The sequence below is a fragment of the Oncorhynchus tshawytscha genome, linkage group LG03 (assembly GCF_018296145.1).
Source record: "Oncorhynchus tshawytscha isolate Ot180627B linkage group LG03, Otsh_v2.0, whole genome shotgun sequence".
NCBI classification, from domain to species: Eukaryota; Metazoa; Chordata; class Actinopteri; order Salmoniformes; family Salmonidae; genus Oncorhynchus; species Oncorhynchus tshawytscha.
This window is the reverse complement of record NC_056431.1, coordinates 75,623,702-75,643,601: the sequence shown is the minus strand read 5'-3', so window position 1 is coordinate 75,643,601 and position 19,900 is coordinate 75,623,702. Positions and strand designations below refer to the sequence as shown.

General features: G+C 41.3%; 1 protein-coding gene across 1 annotated transcript in view; it reads left to right on the top strand.

Moving 5' to 3' along the window:
• Nucleotides 1-19,900, top strand: part of LOC112224864 (syntaxin-binding protein 5-like) — a 262,601-nt gene that overhangs the window by 155,956 nt on the left and 86,745 nt on the right. Inside the window, exons 9-17 of the mRNA XM_042320003.1 lie at nucleotides 1,702-1,777; nucleotides 6,517-6,677; nucleotides 6,953-7,025; nucleotides 8,364-8,511; nucleotides 8,639-8,706; nucleotides 8,920-8,960; nucleotides 12,960-13,174; nucleotides 14,477-14,622; nucleotides 15,193-15,318. Of these exons, the coding sequence (XP_042175937.1) occupies nucleotides 1,702-1,777; nucleotides 6,517-6,677; nucleotides 6,953-7,025; nucleotides 8,364-8,511; nucleotides 8,639-8,706; nucleotides 8,920-8,960; nucleotides 12,960-13,174; nucleotides 14,477-14,622; nucleotides 15,193-15,318 (1,054 nt within the window). The remainder of the gene's footprint in view (nucleotides 1-1,701; nucleotides 1,778-6,516; nucleotides 6,678-6,952; nucleotides 7,026-8,363; nucleotides 8,512-8,638; nucleotides 8,707-8,919; nucleotides 8,961-12,959; nucleotides 13,175-14,476; nucleotides 14,623-15,192; nucleotides 15,319-19,900) is intronic.

The following is a 19,900-nucleotide window of genomic DNA, read 5'->3' as shown; positions in this document are numbered from 1 at the left end:
GCTCTGTTCTGTTCTGTTCTGTTCTGCTCTGTTCTGCTCTGTTCTGCTCTGTTCTGCTCTGTTCTGCTCTGTTCTGTTCTGTTCTGTGTTCTGCTGTTTGCTTCTCTGTTCTGCTCTGTTCTGCTCTGTTCTGTTCTACTCTGTTCTGTTCTGCTCTGTGTTCTGCTGTTTGCTTCTCTGTTCTGCTCTGGTCTGTTCTGTTCTGTTCTGCTCTGGTCTGTTCTGTTCTGCTCTGTTCTGTTCTACTCTGTTCTGTTCTGCTCTGTGTTCTGCTGTTTGCTTCTCTGTTCTGCTCTGGTCTGTTCTGTTCTTCTGCTCTGCTCTGTTCTGCTCTGTCTGTACTGTTCTACTCTGCTCTGCTCGTTCTGCTCTGTTCTGTTCTACTCTGTTCTGTTCTGCTCTGTTCTGTTCTACTCTGTTCTGCTCTGTGTTCTGCTGTTTGCTCTGTTCTGTTCTGTTCTGTTCTACTCTGTTCTGTTCTGCTCTGTTCTGCTGTTTGCTTCTCTGTTCTGCTCTGATCTGTTCTACTCTGTTCTACTCTGTTCTGTTCTGCTCTGTGTTCTGCTGTTTGCTTCTCTGTTCTGCTCTGTTCTGCTCTGTTCTGTTCTACTCTGTTCTGTTCTGTTCTACTCTGTTCTGCTCTGCTCTGTTTTGGTTCTGCTCTGTTATGGATCTACACTGTTCTGCTCTGTTATGGATCTACACTGCTCTGCTCTGTTATGGATCTACACTGCTCTGCTCTGCTCTGTTTTGGATCTACACTGTTCTGCTCTTATGGATCTACACTGTTCTGCTCTGCTCTTATGGATCTACACTGTTCTGCTCTGCTCTTATGGATCTACACTGTTCTGCTCTGCTCTTATGGATCTACACTGTTCTGCTCTTATGGATCTACACTGTTCTGCTCTGCTCTGTTATGGATCTACACTGTTCTGCTCTGCTCTATGTAGATTATTATGACGTGAGGTTGTATTTTCTCTCTGATATGTTAGCTTATTAGCTGTTTACACTGCATTTTTGAGAAGGACGTTTTATCATGAATACCGTAAGAGATGAACCCAGTATCCTGGATGACATGCCAGGTCAGATCCCAGAGGGAAGTATTCTGCCTTACGGGTGGTTCTCCCTGTACAAGTTGGGCCGTACTACAGTACATCTTGCAGGTTGTCACAGATTTCTACGGCGCGTTATTTTAAGTGTCAGCCATTGTTGCCAGAATGACTCAATTTACCAATTCAATTTGTCACAGTCTACCGGAAACGGTAGTGGCATAAACCTCAAAACTGGTAAAAGGAAAAACCACTGTACAAACAGTAGACTTGAGAAGAGGTAAACATTGTAAACGACTTACATCTCGGTCACCCACCGCCGTCACATTAACCAACATGTTTTATTCTACTTCCCTTCACTCCCCAGCTTGTTAATCACAGTTACCATAGGAATTAGATAGAAACATATGCTTTGATGAGGAAAAGAGACAAAAAATGTGTTGTTGAACAGAATATGCAAACTCGCACAGAGGTTGTTTTACTCTACTACTACATTCCATTAGGGTTTGGATCAGTTTAGAATTACAGTTGATGACAGTGATTTGAAAAACTCTGAGATATTCTAATAACTCCTATTATCAAAGTATAAAACTGTAAACATTTAAAGGGATAGTCTACTTTTTGAGATGTTCCCTTTTCTCATCTCCCCCAGGGAAGATACTGAAGGAAGGGAGGAAGGAGTCGTGTAAGCCCATCCTCAAGGTGGAATACAAGACCTCCAGAAACAGGTAAACCAGGAGCCTCTAACAGGTCAACCAGGAGCCTCTAACAGGTCAACCAGGAGCCTGTAACAGGTAAACCAGGAGCCTCTAACAGGTAAACCAGGAGCCTCTAACAGGTCAACCAGGAGCCTCTAACAGGTAAACCAGGAGCCTGTAACAGGTAAACCAGGAGCCTGTAACAGGTAAACCAGGAGCCTGTAACAGGTAAACCAGGAGCCTGTAACAGGTAAACCAGGAGCCTGTAACAGGTAAACCAGGAGCCTGTAACAGGTAAACCAGGAGCCTGTAACAGGTAAACCAGGAGCCTCTAACAGGTAAACCAGGAGCCTGTAACAGGTGAACCATGTGTCTCTAACAGGTAAACCAGGAGCCTGTAACAGGTAAACCAGGAGCCTGTAACAGGTAAACCAGGAGCCTGTAACAGGTAAACCATGAGCCTCTAACAGGTAAACCAGGATCCTCTTAAGAGGTAAACCATGCAGCACACCCTGCACTACACCACGTCTGTACTGCACTAACCAACTGCTACTGTAGTGCCAGGCGAAGCTGGCTCGTGTCCTTTAAACCTCTTAGGGCTAGGCCACTTTTTTCTCCACTTCCTGTCTGAATGACATGTCCAAAGTAAACTGCCTGTTGCTCAGGCCCTGAAGCCAGGATATGCATATAATTGGTACCATTGGGAAGAAAACACTTTGAAGTTTGTAGAAATGTTAAAATAATGTAGGACAATATACCACAATAGATATGGTAGGAGAAAATCCAAAGCAAAACCAACCGGAATGTTTATTTTTTTTGAGAGCCCAAGCTCTTACAATGGAAAGTATACATACTCAATTCTAGCTCTCAGGATGCAAATCCCATGGCTTCCACAGGTTGCCAGTAGTCTATGTTCAAGGTTTATTCCAAAACGAATAAGAAATAGGAGTTTTAGTACAGGGACACAGTCTTGGAAATTCGGGTATGCTCGCGCGATGAAGACAGAACGCACCTGCTAAACCCGGATAACAATAGGATAACAATTTTAGCAGGTGCGTAAGAAATATTATAGATTTTATTTTATTTAAAAAAATAATTGTTACCCCTTTTCCTCCCCAATTTCATGGTATACAGTTGTTTTAGTAGCTACTATCTTGTCTCATCGCTACAACTCCCGTACGGGCTCGGGAGAGACGAAGGTTGAAAGTCATGCGTCCTCAGACACACAACCCAACCAAGCTGCACTGCTTCTTAACACAGTGCACGCCAACCTTGGTTGGGGCCAGGGCCGCCTCAGGACGACACTAGGCCAATTGTGCGTCGCCCCACGGACCTCCCGTTCGCGGCCAGTTACGACAGTGCCTGGGCGCGAACCCAGGGTCTCTGATGGCACAGCTGGCGCTGCAGTACAGCGCCCTTAACCACTGCGCCACCCAGGAGGCCCCGAAATATTATAGTTTGATTACATTTTAGGGTATCTGAGGAGTAACTAGAAACATATTTTGACTTGTTGAATCAAAGTTTAGGGGTAGATTCTCAAATTTTTTGAGTTGAACGAGTGGATTAGTCAATTCGATGGTGCCAACTAAACTGACGTTTTGGGATATAAAGAAGGAGTTTATCTAACAAAACAACACTACATGTTATAGCTGGGACCCTTTGGATGAAAAATCAGAGGAAGATTTTCAAAAAGTAAGTGAATATTTAATCACTATTTGTAAATTTATGAAACCTGTGCTGGTGGAACAATATTATGAAGTGGGGCGCCTTCCTCAATCAAGAATTTGTTCTTAACTGACTTGCCTAGTTAAATAAAGGTAAAATAAATAAAATAAAATTCTGTCGGTATCGATAGTCTGAGAGATTAACCACGTGGGATGGTTAAAAGATTCAGCAGTCTGGTCTGCAACCTTTGTCCTCTCGTAATTGAGGGAAACATGGTCTGCAACCTTTGTCCTCTCGTAATTGAGGGAAACATGGTCTGCAACCTTTGTCCTCTCGTAATTGAGGGAAACATGGTCTGCAACCTTTGTCCTCTCGTAATTGAGGGAAACATGGTCTGCAACCTTTCTTCTCTCGTAATTGAGGGAAACATGGTCTGCAACCTTTGTCCTCTCGTAATTGAGGGAAACATGGTCTGCAACCTTTCTCCTCTCGTAATTGAGGGACACATGGTCTGCAACCTTTGTCCTCTCGTAATTGAGGGACACATGGTCTGCAACCTTTGTCCTCTCGTAATTGAGGGAAACATGGTCTGCAACCTTTGTCCTCTCGTAATTGAGGGAAACATGGTCTGCAACCTTTGTCCTCTCGTAATTGAGGGAAACATGGTCTGCAACCTTTCTTCTCTCGTAATTGAGGGAAACATGGTCCGTTGAGAAATTCTCAAGGTTTTATTCGGAATTGCAGAAAAGGGCCTTTCCCAGGATGCCCGACCCTAACTGGGCTCATGGGCGGTCCTGTGATTTAGTTAAACTCAAAAGGGAATTGGAGTTTCTTTCATTAAAAAGTCCAAAATCACATTACACAATTTTACAAACAGTATCATATTCACTCATTCATCTTATACAACAATTAGATCTAAACCTAAAATCTGAGGCTATTATATAAACAGCGTTATGGTAATGTGGCCGCACCATCTCCCATGAGCTTCAGCAAATTGTACCAAACGGACCAGTTCGTAGCTGGATTCTTCACCGATCTTTTATACCTTCTCCCGAACATGAATGTTGTTCGGACCTCAAGTTCTGTGAGGTGGAAGAAATTCCTTTGTTCTCTATGAAAACTCACTCTGTCTCTATACTGTGGCCATGAGGAGATCATCTCCTCCAGGAATTTACGACCTCTCTGACCACAGCAGCCTAGTTTTAGGAGACAGAGTGGGATGGTACTCGCTGTACCCAAAGAGGGCAACGTCATGACACTCTCAACAAGCTTCCCACAATAAATTGGGTGAATTTTGTCCCATTCCTCCTGACAGAGCTGGTTTAACTGAGTCAGGTTTATAGGCATACTTGCTCGCACACTCTTTTTCAGTTTTGCCTACAAATTTTCTATTGGATTGAGGTCAGGCCTTTGTGATGGCCACTCCAATACCTTGACATTGTTGTCCTTAAGCCATTTTTGCCACAATACTTTGGAAGTATGTTTGGGGTAATTGTCTATTTGGAAGACCCATTTGTCAACAAGCTTTAACTTCCTGACTGATGTCTTGAGATGTTGCTTCAATATATCCACCTAATTGTCCTTCCTCATGATGCCATCTATTTTGTGAAGTGCACCAGTCCCTCCTGCAGCAAAGCACCCCCACAACATGATGCTGCCACCCCCGTGCTTTGCGGTTAGGATGGTGTTCTTCGGCTTGCAAGCCTCCCCCTTTTTCCTACAACAGTTCAATTTTTGTTTCATCAGACCAGAGGACATTTCTCCAAAAAGTACGATCTTTGTCCCCATGTGCAGTTGCAAACCGTAGTCAGGCTTTTTATGGTGGTTTTGGAGCAATGGCCTCTCCTTGCTGAGTGGCATTTCAGGTTATGTCTATATAGGACTCGTTTTACTGTGGATATAGATACTTTTGTACCAGTTTCCTCCAGCATCTTTACAAGGTCCTTTGCTGTTGTTCTGGGATTGATTTGCACTTTTCGCACCAAAGTATGTTCATCTCTAGGAGACAGAATGTGTCTCCTTCCTGATTGGTATGACGGCTGCGTGGTTCCATGGTGTTTATACTTGCGTACTATTGTTTGTACAGATGAACGTGGTACCTTCAGGCGTTTGTAAATTGCTCCCAAGGATGACCCAGACTTGTGGAGGTCTACAGAGGTCTTGGCTTGATTTCTTTTGATTTTCCCATGATGTCAAGCAAAGAGGCCCTGAGTTCGAAGGTAGGCCTTGAAATATATCCACAGGTACACCTCCAATTGACTCAAATTATGTCCATTAGCCTATCAGAAGCTTCTAAAGCCATGACATAATTTTCTGTAGTTTTCCAAGCTGTTTAAAGGCACAGTCAACTTAGTGTATGTAAACGTCTGACCCATTGGAATTGTGATACAGTGAATTATAAGTTAAATAATCTGTCTGTAAACAATTGTTAGAATAATTACTTCTAGGATGTACAAATTAGATGTCGTAACCGACTTGCCAAAACTATAGTTTGTTAACAAGAAATATGTGGAGTGATTGAAAAACAAGTTTTAATGACACCAACCTAAATGTCTGTAAACTTCTGACGTCAACTGTATAGAAAAGCACATGAAGCAAATGTGAGTCAAGTACTGGGACAGAGACAGACGCTTTAGACTGGGACAGAGACAGACGCTTTAGACTGGGACAGAGACAGACGCTTTAGACTGGGACAGAGACAGACGCTTTAGACTGGGACAGACTGGGACAGACAGCTTTAGACTGGGACAGAGACAGACGCTTTAGACTGGGACAGAGACAGACGCTTTAGACTGGGACAGAGACAGACGCTTTAGACTGGGACAGAGACAGACGCTTTAGACTGGGACAGAGACAGACGCTTTAGACTGGGACAGAGACAGACGCTTTAGACTGGGACAGAGACAGACTGGGACAGAGACAGACTGGGACAGAGACAGACGCTTTAGACTGGGACAGACAGACTTTAGACTGGGACTGGGACAGACACTTTAGCCTGGGACAGTGACAGACGCTTTAGACTGGGACAGTGACAGACACTTTAGACTGGGACAGAGTCTGTTTCCACAGCAGTGAGCTCTACGTCATCTTCTCTGTTTCCACAGCAACGAGCCCTATGTCATCTTCTCTGGGGGTCTGTCATACGACAAGGCTGGGGGACGGAGGCCCACCCTGACCATCATGCATGGCAAGGCCATTACGGTCCTGGAGATGGACCACCCTATCGTAGAGTTCCTGGTGCTCTGTGACACCCCATACTCCAACAGTGAGTTGAGGGGCCATGGTCATTAGTTAGGGTTTGAAGGATTAAGTCAAATCTCTCTCTCTTTCTCTCTCTCGCTCTCTCTCTCACTCTCGCTCTCTTTCCCTCCCTCCCTACATCAAATACACACATGTTACTCTGTGGAGATGTAGAAACATACAGTATATTTAATGTTCCTTCCTATGTAGTTAATGTATTGGTTCTCTGTGTTAGATATAGAAACATACACTATATTCCTATGTAGTTAATGTATTTGTTCTCTGTGTTACTGTCTACAGAGATCCAGGATCCGTATGCGGTGGTGCTGCTTCTAGAAAAGGACTTTATCATGGTTGATCTGACACAGAGCAAGTATGTTCACACACACACACACACACACACACACACACACACAGGCTGCTACTGTGGTCCAGAGGAAACCAGGCTGTCAACTCCTGATGTGACTGGATATGACTCCATGTTCTCACAGCTGTCTAGGTGACACCGTCAGGCCAAATGTTAGACATCACCAGGGGGAATAACACTCCTCTATCAACACATCACAACTATATTAGTCCCAGACAGCATCCTACCACATAAAACTATATTAGTCCCAGACAGCATCCTACCACATCACAACTATATTAGTCCCAGACAGCATCCTACCACATAAAACATAAAACTAGAACAGTCCCAGACAGCATCCTACCACATAAAACAATAACAGTCCCAGACAGCATCCTACCACATAAAACTATATTAGTCCCAGACAGCATCCTACCACATAAAACTATATTAGTCCCAGACAGCATCCTACCACATAAAACTATAACAGTCCCAGACAGCATCCTACCACATAAAACTATATTAGTCCCAGACAGCATCCTACCACATCACAACTATATTAGTCCCAGACAGCATCCTACCACATCACAACTATATTAGTCCCAGACAGCATCCTACCACATCACAACTATATTAGTCCCAGACAGCATCCTACTACATAAAACTATATTAGTCCCAGACAGCATCCTACCACATAAAACGACAATAGTCCCAGACAGCATCCTACCACATCACAACTATATTAGTCCCAGACAGCATCCTACCACATAAAACAACAATAGTCCCAGACAGCATCCTACCACATAAAACTATATTAGTCCCAGACAGCATCCTACCACATAAAACTATAACAGTCCCAGACAGCATCCTACCACATAAAACTATAACAGTCCCAGACAGCATCCTACCACATCACAACTATATTAGTCCCAGACAGCATCCTACCACGTAAAACTGCAGATTACACATCAACACTCTGCAGATTACACATCAACTATTCCTCCATAGTTGTATGACCCTGTGTTTACATCATTACAGCGTTGATATGGAGTAGTGCTTGGACAATTAGATGCTGGGAATGCATTGAAGTGGTGTCTTGGGTGGTGTTCTGCTCTGCTACCACCAAAAGGTTGAAATATCCATCAGATGCCTATTGGATATCCACAAACTACACTACTCAGTTAGAACTTATTGGACCTTTTGGTTATTTGTCATTTAAAAAATGCTGGTGATAATGTTCTGTAGCAGACACACACACACACACACATACACACACACACACACACACACACATACACACGTACTTCCCTGTGAGAACTCGACATGCACATGATATAATTTTTCTTTCCCCTCTCCTTTTGCAAGTTTCCCTATCTTTGAGAACCCATACTCCATGGACATCCACGAGTCTCCTGTCACCTGTACAGCCTACTTCGCCGAGTGCCCCCCGGATATCATCCCAGTCCTCTACTCCGTAGGAGCCAAGCAGAAGAAGACCGGCTACAGCCACAAGGTACGCTACAGGTCATAGGTCATAGGTCAGACATTGACAAAGAAAAACTAAAGCGAACAACAACAAAAAAGCTCAATTCCGTTCGGGAACTTTTCAGTCCATTGACCATCTGTCTTATTCCTGACAGGAGTGGCCAGTGAGTGGCGGTACGTGGACATTAGGCTCACAGACCTACCCAGAGGTTATCGTCACAGGGTGAGTCAGTGGGTTCCGTACTGTTGGAGACTTTGTTGTCAAAGTGTGTGAACTAACACGCAGCGGCTGGTTCCATTCATTCAGACAGGAAGTAATAACGTTTTCCTCTGCTCCCCTTTGTGTTTGTTGTTGATAAATGCATTAGAGTCTCATTCAGTATTGGACACGGACTGTTCTCTTGACCTTTGCCCCCATCTTTTACTCTTTATGCAGACACGCAGATGGAACCGTCAAGTTTTGGGATGCATCTGCTAGTAAGTTCACTCTCTCCCTTCCTTTCTTATGTTACAATACTAACACTACTATATTATCAACACTACAATATTATCAGCAATACTATAATATCAACAATATTCAACAATACTATACTATCAACAATGCTACAGTATCAACAATGCTATATTATCAACAATACTACAGTATCAACAATGCTATATTATCAACAATACTATAGTATCAACAATAATATATTATCAACAATACTATGGTATCAACAATACTACAGTATCAACAATACTATATTTCAACAATATTCAACAATACTATATTATCAACAATACTATATTATCAACAATACTAACACTACTATATTATCAACAATACAATATTATCAGCAATACTATAATATCAACAATATTCAACAATACTATATTATCAACAATACAATATTATCAACAATACTATATTATCAACAATACTAACACTACTATATTATCAACAATACAATATTATCAGCAATACTATAATATCAACAATATTCAACAATACTATACTATCAACAATGCTACAGTATCAACACTACTATATTATCAACAATACAATATTATCGGCAATACTATAATATCAACAATTCAACAATACTATACTATCAACAATGCTACAGTATCAACAATGCTATAATATCAACAATACTATGGTATCAACAATACTACAGTATCAACAATACTATATTTCAACAATATTCAACAATACTATATTATTATCAACAATACTATATTATCAACAATACTATAGTATCAACAATATTCAATAATACTATATTATCAACAATACTATAATATCAACAATATTCAACAATACTATAATATCAACAATATCCAGCAATACTATAATATCAACAATATCCAACAATACTACACTATCAACAATACTATATTATCAACAATACTAACACTGCTATATTATCAACAATACAATATTATCAGCAATACTATAATATCAACAATACTAACACTACTATATTATCAACAATACAATATTATCAGCAATACTACAGTATCAACAATATTCAACAATACTATACTATCAACAATGCTACAGTATCAACACTACTATATTATCAACAATACAATATTATCGGCAATACTATAATATCAACAATATTCAACAATACTATACTATCAACAATGCTATATTATCAACAATACTGTATCAACATTACTACTGTATCAACAATACTATATTATCAACAATACTATACTATCAACAATGCTACAGTATCAACAATGCTATAATATCAACAATACTATGGTATCAACAATACTACAGTATCAACAATACTATATTTCAACAATATTCAACAATACTATATTATTATCAACAATACTATATTATCAACAATACTATAGTATCAACAATATTCAATAATACTATATTATCAACAATACAATATTATCAGCAATACTATAATATCAACAATATTCAACAATACTATACTATCAACAATACAATATTATCAGCAATACTATAATATCAACAATACTAACACTACTATATTATCAACAATACAATATTATCAGCAATACTATAATATCAACAATACTAACACTACTATATTATCAACAATACTATATTATCAACAATACTAACACTACTATATTATCAACAATACAATATTATCAGCAATACTACAGTATCAACAATATTCAACAATACTATACTATCAACAATGCTACAGTATCAACACTACTATATTATCAACAATACAATATTATCAGCAATACTATAATATCAACAATATTCAACAATACTATACTATCAACAATGCTACAGTATCAACAATGCTATATTATCAACACTACTATATTATCAACAATACTACAGTATCAACAATACTATGGTATCAACAATAATATATTATCGACAATACTATATTTCAACAATATTCAACAATACTATATTATCAACAATACTATATTATCAACAATATTCAACAATACTATATTATCAACAATACAATATTAATACTATAATATCAACAATATTACAATACTATACTATCAACAGTATCAACACTACTGTATTATCAACAATACAATATTATCGGCAATACTATAATATCAACAATATTCAACAATACTATACTATCAACAATGCTACAGTATCAACAATGCTATATTATCAACATTACTACTGTATCAACATTACTACTGTATCAACAATACTATATTATCAACAATACTATATTATCAACAATACTATATTATCAACAATACAGTATCAACAATACTATGGTATCAACAATACTACAGTATCAACAATACTATATTTCCACAATATTCAGCAATACTATATTATTATCAACAATACTATATTATCAACAATACTATAGTATCGACAATATTCAACAATACTATACTATCAACAATGCTACAGTATCAACAATGCTATATTATCAACAATACAATATTATCAGCAATACTATAATATCAACAATACTAACACTACTATATTATCAACAATACAATATTATCAGCAATACTATATTATCAACAATACTAACACTACTATATTATCAACAATACTAACACTACTATATTATCAACAATACAATATTATCAGCAATACTATAATATCAACAATACTAACACTACTATATTATCAACAATACAATATTATCAGCAATACTATAATATCAACAATATTCAACAATACTATACTATCAACAATACTAACACTACTATATTATCAACACTACAATATTATCAGCAATACTATAATATCAACAATATTCAACAATACTATACTATCAACAATGCTACAGTATCAACAATGCTATATTATCAACAATACTACAGTATCAACAATACTATATTATCAACAATACTATGGTATCAACAATACTACAGTATCAACAATACTATATTTCAACAATATTCAACAATACTATATTATTATCAACAATACTATATTATCAACAATACTATAGTATCAACAATATTCAATAATACTATATTATCAACAATACAATATTATCAGCAATACTATAATATCAACAATATTCAACAATACTATACTATCAACAATGCTACAGTATCAACAATACTATATTATCAACAATACTATATTATCAACAATACAATATTATCAGCAATACTATAATATCAACAATACTAACACTACTATATTATCAACAATACAATATTATCAGCAATACTATAATATCAACAATACTAACACTACTATATTATCAACAATGCTATATTATCAACAATACTATATTATCAACAATACTATATTATCAACAATACTATATTATCAACACTACTATATTATCAACAATACTACAGTATCAACAATACTATGGTATCAACAATAATATATTATCGACAATACTATATTTCAACAATATTCAACAATACTATATTATCAACAATACTATATTATCAACAATACTATAGTATCAACAATACTATATTGGCAACCATATTCATCAATACTACATTATTACACATCAACACTCTGCAGATTACACATCAACACTCTGCAGATTACACATCAACACTCTGCAGATTACACATCAACACTGGGGCGGCAGGGTAGCCTAGTGGTTGAAGAGTTCAAATCCCCAAGCTGGGTCTACCAAGGTGTCGCTGTCAGACACCTCAACAGGGTTTACCAAGGTGTAGCTGTCAGACACCTCACAGGGTCTACCAAGGTGTAGCTGTCAGACACCTCACAGGGTCTACCAAGGTGTCGCTGTCAGACACCTCAACAGGGTCTACCAAGGTGTCTCTGTCAGACACCTCAACAGGGTTTACCAAGGTGTAGCTGTCAGGTACGACAAATCTGTCGTTCTGCCCCTGAACAGGCCACTAGGCTGTCATTGAAAATAAGAACAATACCCTGCAATACTACCGCTACTATATTATCATCAATACTAACGCTTCTCTAATTCTTATCAAGAACACTAATTCTAATTACATAAGAACTACATTTTTTGCATTTATAAACTAGACTCTTTGTGTGACCAGTTACGCTGCAGATGCTGTACAAGCTGAAGACGTCTAAGGTGTTTGAGAACCCCAATGCGGGTGAAGGCCGGGCGGTCGAGCAGGTAGAGGAGGACCCTTACGCCATTCAGATGGTCCGCTGGTGCCCGCAGAGCCGTCTCTTCTGTGTGGTGGGCATCTCTGCCCACGTCATCCTCTACCACTTCAGCAAACACGACGCCAACGCAGAGATAGTGGTGAGTGGATGAGAGATGTTTCCTAACCCGCTTCCCCAGTCAGTACAGCTGATTCAACTACAATACTACAGTATTATCCACACAAAACTCTGTAGTAAATACTACAGTATTATCCACACAAAACTCTGTAGTAAATACTACAGTATTATCCACACAAAACTCTGTAGTAAATACTACAGTATTATCCACACAAAAACTCTGTAGTAAATACTACAGTATTATCCACAAAAACTCTGTAGTAAATACTACAGTATTATCCACACAAACTCTGTAGTAAATACTACAGTATTATCCACACAAAAACTCTGTAGTAAATACTACAGAAATTTCTGCAAAAACAGTTCAGTCCGCACACTTGTTTAATTATAGGTAGTACTACAGTATTGTAATTTGCATAAACCCTAGGCCTTCCCCTCCCCAATATCCCAATTTGTGTCACCCGTGAGTGAGAAACCTACGTGACAAGGATAGACCATACATTTTGTTCCTATAGATTAGAGCAGGAGCTCTGAACTCTCTGTTCAGAACCCAGTCCTACCTACCAACAGGTTATGGAAAATGTGCTATTTTAGCGTCTTGTTCAGCAGGTTTTCTCAAGTGGAAAGCCCTCCCTCCCACTTCAATGTCAAAAATAATAAATGAAAACACTTAAGTAAAAACTACAGTAATGTCCCCAGAAACACTAGAGTAAATACTACAGTATACTGCAGAGTGCATAACACTGCAGTAAATACTACAGTAATATCCATAAAACACTACAGTAAATACTACAGTATACTACAGTCTGCAAAATACTACAGTAATTACTATAGTATACTACAGTCTGCAAAACACTACAGTAAATACTACAGTATACTACAGTCTGCAAAATACTACAGTAAATACTGCAGTATACCATAGTCCACAAAACACTACAGTGTTTTACAGTCTGCAAAATACTACAGTAATTACTATAGTATACTACAGTCTGCAAAACACTACAGTAAATGCTACAGTATACTACAGTCTGCAAAATACTACAGTAATTACTATAGTATACTACAGTCTGCAAAACACTACAGTAAATACTACAGTATACTACAGTCTGCAAAATACTACAGTAAATACTGCATTATACCATAGTCCACAAAACACTACAGTGTTTTACAGTCTGCAAAATACTACAGTAATTACTATAGTATATTCTACTCTTTTTTTTTACTAAAGTATTTCTGAATTGTATTGTATTGTCTTTTGAAGCACCACACAACTTTCCCCCTGTGGCAGGATAATACATCTAATATAATCTAATCTAATCCACAGTCTCTAGAAGTGCGTCTGCAGTTTGATTCAGAGGATGGCATCTCCCTGTCAGAGACAGACCCATGTTTCTCGGACCCCAGTTCCCACTCCCCCCAGATGCCCGGTAGCCCCAGCAACGGCTCACAAGACAGCCTCCACTACCGCAAGTGAGTCACTTCTGTCATACACCTCAACAGGGTCTACCAAGGTGTCCCTGTCAGACACCTCAACAGGGTCTACCAAGGTGTCTCTGTCAGACACCTCAACAGGGTCTACCAAGGTGTCCCTGTCGGGCACCTCAACAGGGTCTACCAAGGTGTCCCTGTCAGTCCTCAACAGGGTGCACCAAGGTGTCGCTGTCAACAGGGTGCACCAAGGTGTCTCTGTCAGACACCTCAACAGGGTCTACCAAGGTGTCCCTGTCGGGCACCTCAACAGGGTCTACCAAGGTGTCCCTGTCAGACACCTCAACAGGGTCTACCAAGGTGTCGCTGTCAGACACCTCAACAGGGTCTACCAAGGTGTCCCTGTCAGACACCTCAACAGGGTCTACCAAGGTGTCGCTGTCAGACACCTCAACAGGGTCTACCAAGGTGTCGCTGTCAGACACCTCAACAGGGTCTACCAAGGTGTCGCTGTGATGGTAAAATTGTTATCGGCGAAACTCTCCTTCTCCTCTACAATAACTTTCAAACTGTCTTTCCCCTCTACCCCCCCCCTCCCTCTCTGTATGTCAGGGTGAAGAGTCGTCCAGTGCGCATGCCCCCGGGGTATCAGGCTGAGTTGGTGATGCAGCTACAGTGGGTGGATAGAGAGCCCCCCCAGCAGATCACCAGCCTGGATATCAACTCTGCCTATGGCCTGTGAGTGACTCTCGGCTCTCTGTGTGTCTCTAAACCCTTTCTACTTCTCACTTCCACACTCACACCATCCATCTCTCCACTCACACTGTTTTTAAACTCACATACTTTTCTCCTCTCCTCTCCTCTCCCCTCTTCCTCTCCTCTTTCTCTCCTCTTCTCTCTACCTCTCCCCTCCCCTCTTCCTCTCCCCTCCCCGATCCCCTCTCCTCCCCTCTTCCTCCCCTCTCCTTTCCTCTCCTCTCCTCTCCCCTCCCCTCTTCCTCTCCCCTCCCTCTTCCCTCTTCCTCTTCCCTCCCCTCCCCTCTTCCTCTCTTCCCTCCCCTCCTCTCTTCCTCTCCTCTTCTCTCCTCTCTTCTCCCCTCCCCTCTTCCTCCCCTCTCCTCCCCTCTTCCTCCCCTCTCCTTTCCTCTCCTCTCCCCTCCCCTCTTCCTCTCCCCTCCCCTCCCCTCTTCCTCTCTTCCCCTCCCCTCCTCTCTTCCTCTCCTCTTCTCTCCTCTCTTCTCCCCTCCCCTCTTCCTCTCCTCTCCTCTCCTCTCCTCTCCTCTCCTCTCCTCTCCTCTCCTCTCCCTCTCCTCTCCCCTCCCCTCCCTCTTCCTCTCCTCTCCTCTCCTCTCCCTCTCCTCTCCCCTCCCCTCCCCTCTCTTCTTCTTTTCTTCTCTCCTCTCCCTCTACCTCCCTCTTCCTCTCCTCTCCTCTCCCTCCCCTCTTCCTCTCCTCTCCTCTTCTTTTCTTCTCTCCCCTCCTCTCTCCTCTTCCTCTTCTCTCCCTCTTCTCTCCTCCTCTCCCTCCCCTCTTCCTCTCCTTTCCTTTCATCTCCTCTCCCCTCCCCTCCCCTCCTCTTCCTCTTCCTCTTTCTCTTCTCTCCTCTCCCCTCTTCCCCCTCTCCTTTCTTTCTCTCCTCTCCCCTCCCTTCCCCTCCTCTTCCTCCCCTCTTCTCTCCTCCTTCCCCTCTTCCTCTCCTCTTCTCTTCTCTTCTCTTCCCCTCCCCTCTCTCCTTTCCTCTTCCCCTCCTCCCCTCCCCTCTTCCCCTCCTCTTTCTCTTCTCTTCTCCTCTCCTCTCCTCTCCTCTCCTCTCCTCTCCTCTCCTCTCCTCTCCTCTCCTCTCCTCTCCTCTCCTCTCCTCTCCTCTCCTCTCCTCTCCTCTCCTCTCCTCTCCTCTCCTCTCCTCTCCTCTCTTCCTCTTCCTCTTCCTCTTCCTCTCCCTCTCCTCTTCCTCTCCCCTTCCTCTCCTCTCCTCTTCTCTCCTCCTCTCTTGTTCCTTTCTGTCTATCTCTCTATTTTGCCTCTTTCTTTCATTTATTCATTTAAATTGTAATTTAACCTTTATTTAACTAGGCAAGTCCGTTAATAAGACATATTTACACCCTATTTGACACCCGATCATGGCCGGTTGTGACACCAGGGTCTGTAAGGCAGTGCCTTAGACATCTGCGCCAATCGGGAAAGTTACTTTCTCTGTCTATATCACACAAACACACACAATCATGTTTTCATTTCCCTCCCATGTCTATCTACATCTGCCTTTATGTCCAGTCCCTCTCTGTCTCTCTGTCTCTGTCCCTCTCTGTCTCTCTCTCTCTCTGTCCCTCTCTCTCTGTCCCTCTCTCTCTCTGTCCCTGTCTGTCTCTGTCCCTGTCTGTCTCTGTCCCTGTCTGTCTCTGTCCCTTTCTGTCTCTGTCCCTTTCTGTCTCTGTCCCTTTCTGTCTCTGTCCCTCTCTCTGTCCTCTCTCTGTCCTCTCTCTCTGTCCCTCTCTCTCTCTCTCTCTCTCTCTCTCTCTGTCCCTCTCTCTCTCTCTCTGTCCTCTCTCTCTCTGTCCCTCTCTCTCTGTCTCTCTGTCTCTCTCTCTCTCTCTCTCTGTCCCTCTCTCCTCTGTCCTTTCTCTCTCTGTCCCTTTCTCTCTCTGTCCCTTTCTCTCTCTGTCCCTTTCTCTCTCTGTCCCTTTCTCTCTCTGTCCCTTTCTCTCTCTGTCCCTCTCTCTCTCTGTCTCTCTCTCTCTCTCTGTCCCTTTCTCTCTCTGTCCCTTTCTCTCTCTGTCCCTGTCTGTCTCTGTCCCTGTCTGTCTCTGTCCCTCTCTGTCTCTGTCCCTTTCTGTCTCTGTCCCTCTCTCTGTCTCTCTCTCTCTCTCTCTCTCTCTCTCTCTGTCTCCTCTCTCTCTCTGTCCTCTCTCTCTCTCTGTCCCTCCCTTCTCTCTCTGTCCCTCTCTCTCTCTCTGTCCCTCTCTGTCTCTGTCCCTTTCTGTCTCTCTGTCCCTCTCTCTCTCTGTCCCTCTCTCTCTCTGTCCCTTTCTCTCTCTGTCCTTTCTCTCTCTGTCCTTTCTCTCTCTGTCCCTTTCTCTCTCTGTCCCTCTCTCTCTCTGTCCCTCTCTGTCTCTGTCTCTCTCTCTCTCTCTGTCCCTTTCTCTCTCTGTCCCTCTCTGTCTCTGTCTCTCTCTCACTCTCTGTCTCTCTCTCTGTCCCTCTCTGTCTCTGTCCCTCTCTCTCTCTCTGTCCCTTTCTGTCTCAGTCCTCTGCCTCTTTATTCATCATCCCAGCAGCTATTTTCTAATAAATTGAATAAAGCATACGCCTAAATACACTAATACATATTTCATTTCACTCATCTATAATTTAACAGTAGCAGAAGGAAACTGTAATCGGTGAAACATGATTCAAAAAAGTTTTGAAAAAAAACGTGTCTGGTTTTCTGGGAAAAGAGGCTGTTTTGACAGAGGAGAGAAACTTTGATACCTCCTTGGCTGCTTCTCTACAGTTAATCAATAGAAAAGCCTCAAGGCCATTAACAAGCTTATGTTTTCCAGAGTTTGGTCGAAAAATGTGATACATTCGCAGCTCTTTAAAAAAATAAATAAGAGTCTACAGTGAGTCTACAGTGTGTCTACAGTGCTGGAGGCACAGACAAGGTCACTAACCGTGCTCCCCTGAAGCTATTCATTCGTTAAAGTGGATTTTATTCATCTCTTCAGTTTGTTCTGTATACTGTCTTGGCACTGGTACTGTAGGTTTTCACCCCTACACATACACTGGGGTTATGTCTCTACATCTGCATACCACTTGGTAGGAAAGAAGCAGTATATACACTGGGGTTATGTCTCTACATCTGCATACCACTTGGGATGAAAGAAGCAGTATATACACTGGGGTTATGTCTCTACATCTGCATACCACTTGGTAGGAAAGAAGCAGTATATACACTGGGGTTATGTCTCTACATCTGCATACCACTTGGTAGGAAAGAAGCAGTATATACACTGGGGTTATGTCTCTACATCTGCATACCACTTGGTAGGAAAGAAGCAGTATATACACTGGGGTTATGTCTCTACATCTGCATACCACTTGGGATGAAAGAAGCAGTATATACACTGGGGTTATGTCTCAGTATATTGAGCTGCAATCTAAAGTGATGTTCTAGAGTTGACATTGGAATCAATATATGTATGTTTCTTATATTCTTACAGTGGGGTAAAAAAGTATTTAGTCAGCCACTTAAAAAGATGAGAGAGGCCTGTAATTTTCATCATAGGTACACTTCAACTATGACAGACAAAATGAGATTTTTTTTTCTCCAGAAAATCACATTGTAGGATTTTTTATTAATTCATTTGAAAATTATGGTGGTAAATAAGTATTTGGTCAATAACAAAAGTTTATCTCAATACTTTGTTATATACCCTTTGTTGGCAATGACAGAGGTCAAACGTTTTCTGTAAGTCTTCACAAGGTTTTCACACACTGTTGCTGGTATTTTGGCCCATTCCTCCATGCAGATCTCCTCTAGAGCAGTGATGGTTAGGGGCTGTTGCTGGGCAACATGGACTTTCAACTCCCTCCAAAGATTTTCTATGGGGTTGAGATCTGGAGACTGTCTAGGCCACTCCAGGACCTTGAAATGCTTCTTACGAAGCCACTCCTTTGTTGCCCGGGTGGTGTGTTTGGGATCATTGTCATGCTGAAAGACCCAGCCACGTTTCATCTTCAATGCCCTTGCTGATGGAAGGAGGTTTTCACTCAAAATCTCACGATACATGGCCCCATTCATTCTTTCCTTTACACGGATCAGTCGTCCTGATCCCTTTGCAGAAAAACAGCCCCAAAGCATGATGTTTCCACCCCCATGCTTCACAGTAGGTATGGTGTTCTTTGGATGCAACTCAGCATTCTTTGTCCTCCAAACATGACAAGTTGAGTTTTTACCAAAAAGTTATATTTTGGTTTCATCTGACCATATGACATTCTCCCAATCTTCTTCTGGATCATCCAAATGCTCTCTAGCAAACTTCAGATGGGCCTGGACATGTACTGGCTTAAGCAGGGAGACACGTCTGGCACTGCAGCATTTGAGTCCCTGGCGGCGTAGTGTGTTACTGATGGTAGGCTTTGTTACTTTGGTCCCAGCTCTCTGCAGGTCATTCACTAAGTCCCCCTGTGTGGTTCTGGGATTTTTGCTCACCGTTCTTGTGATCATTTTGACCCCACGGGGTGAGATCTTGCGTGGAGCCCCAGATCGAGGGAGATTATCAGTGGTCTTGTATGTCTTCCATTTCCTAATAATTGCTCCCACAGTTGATTTCTTCAAACCAAG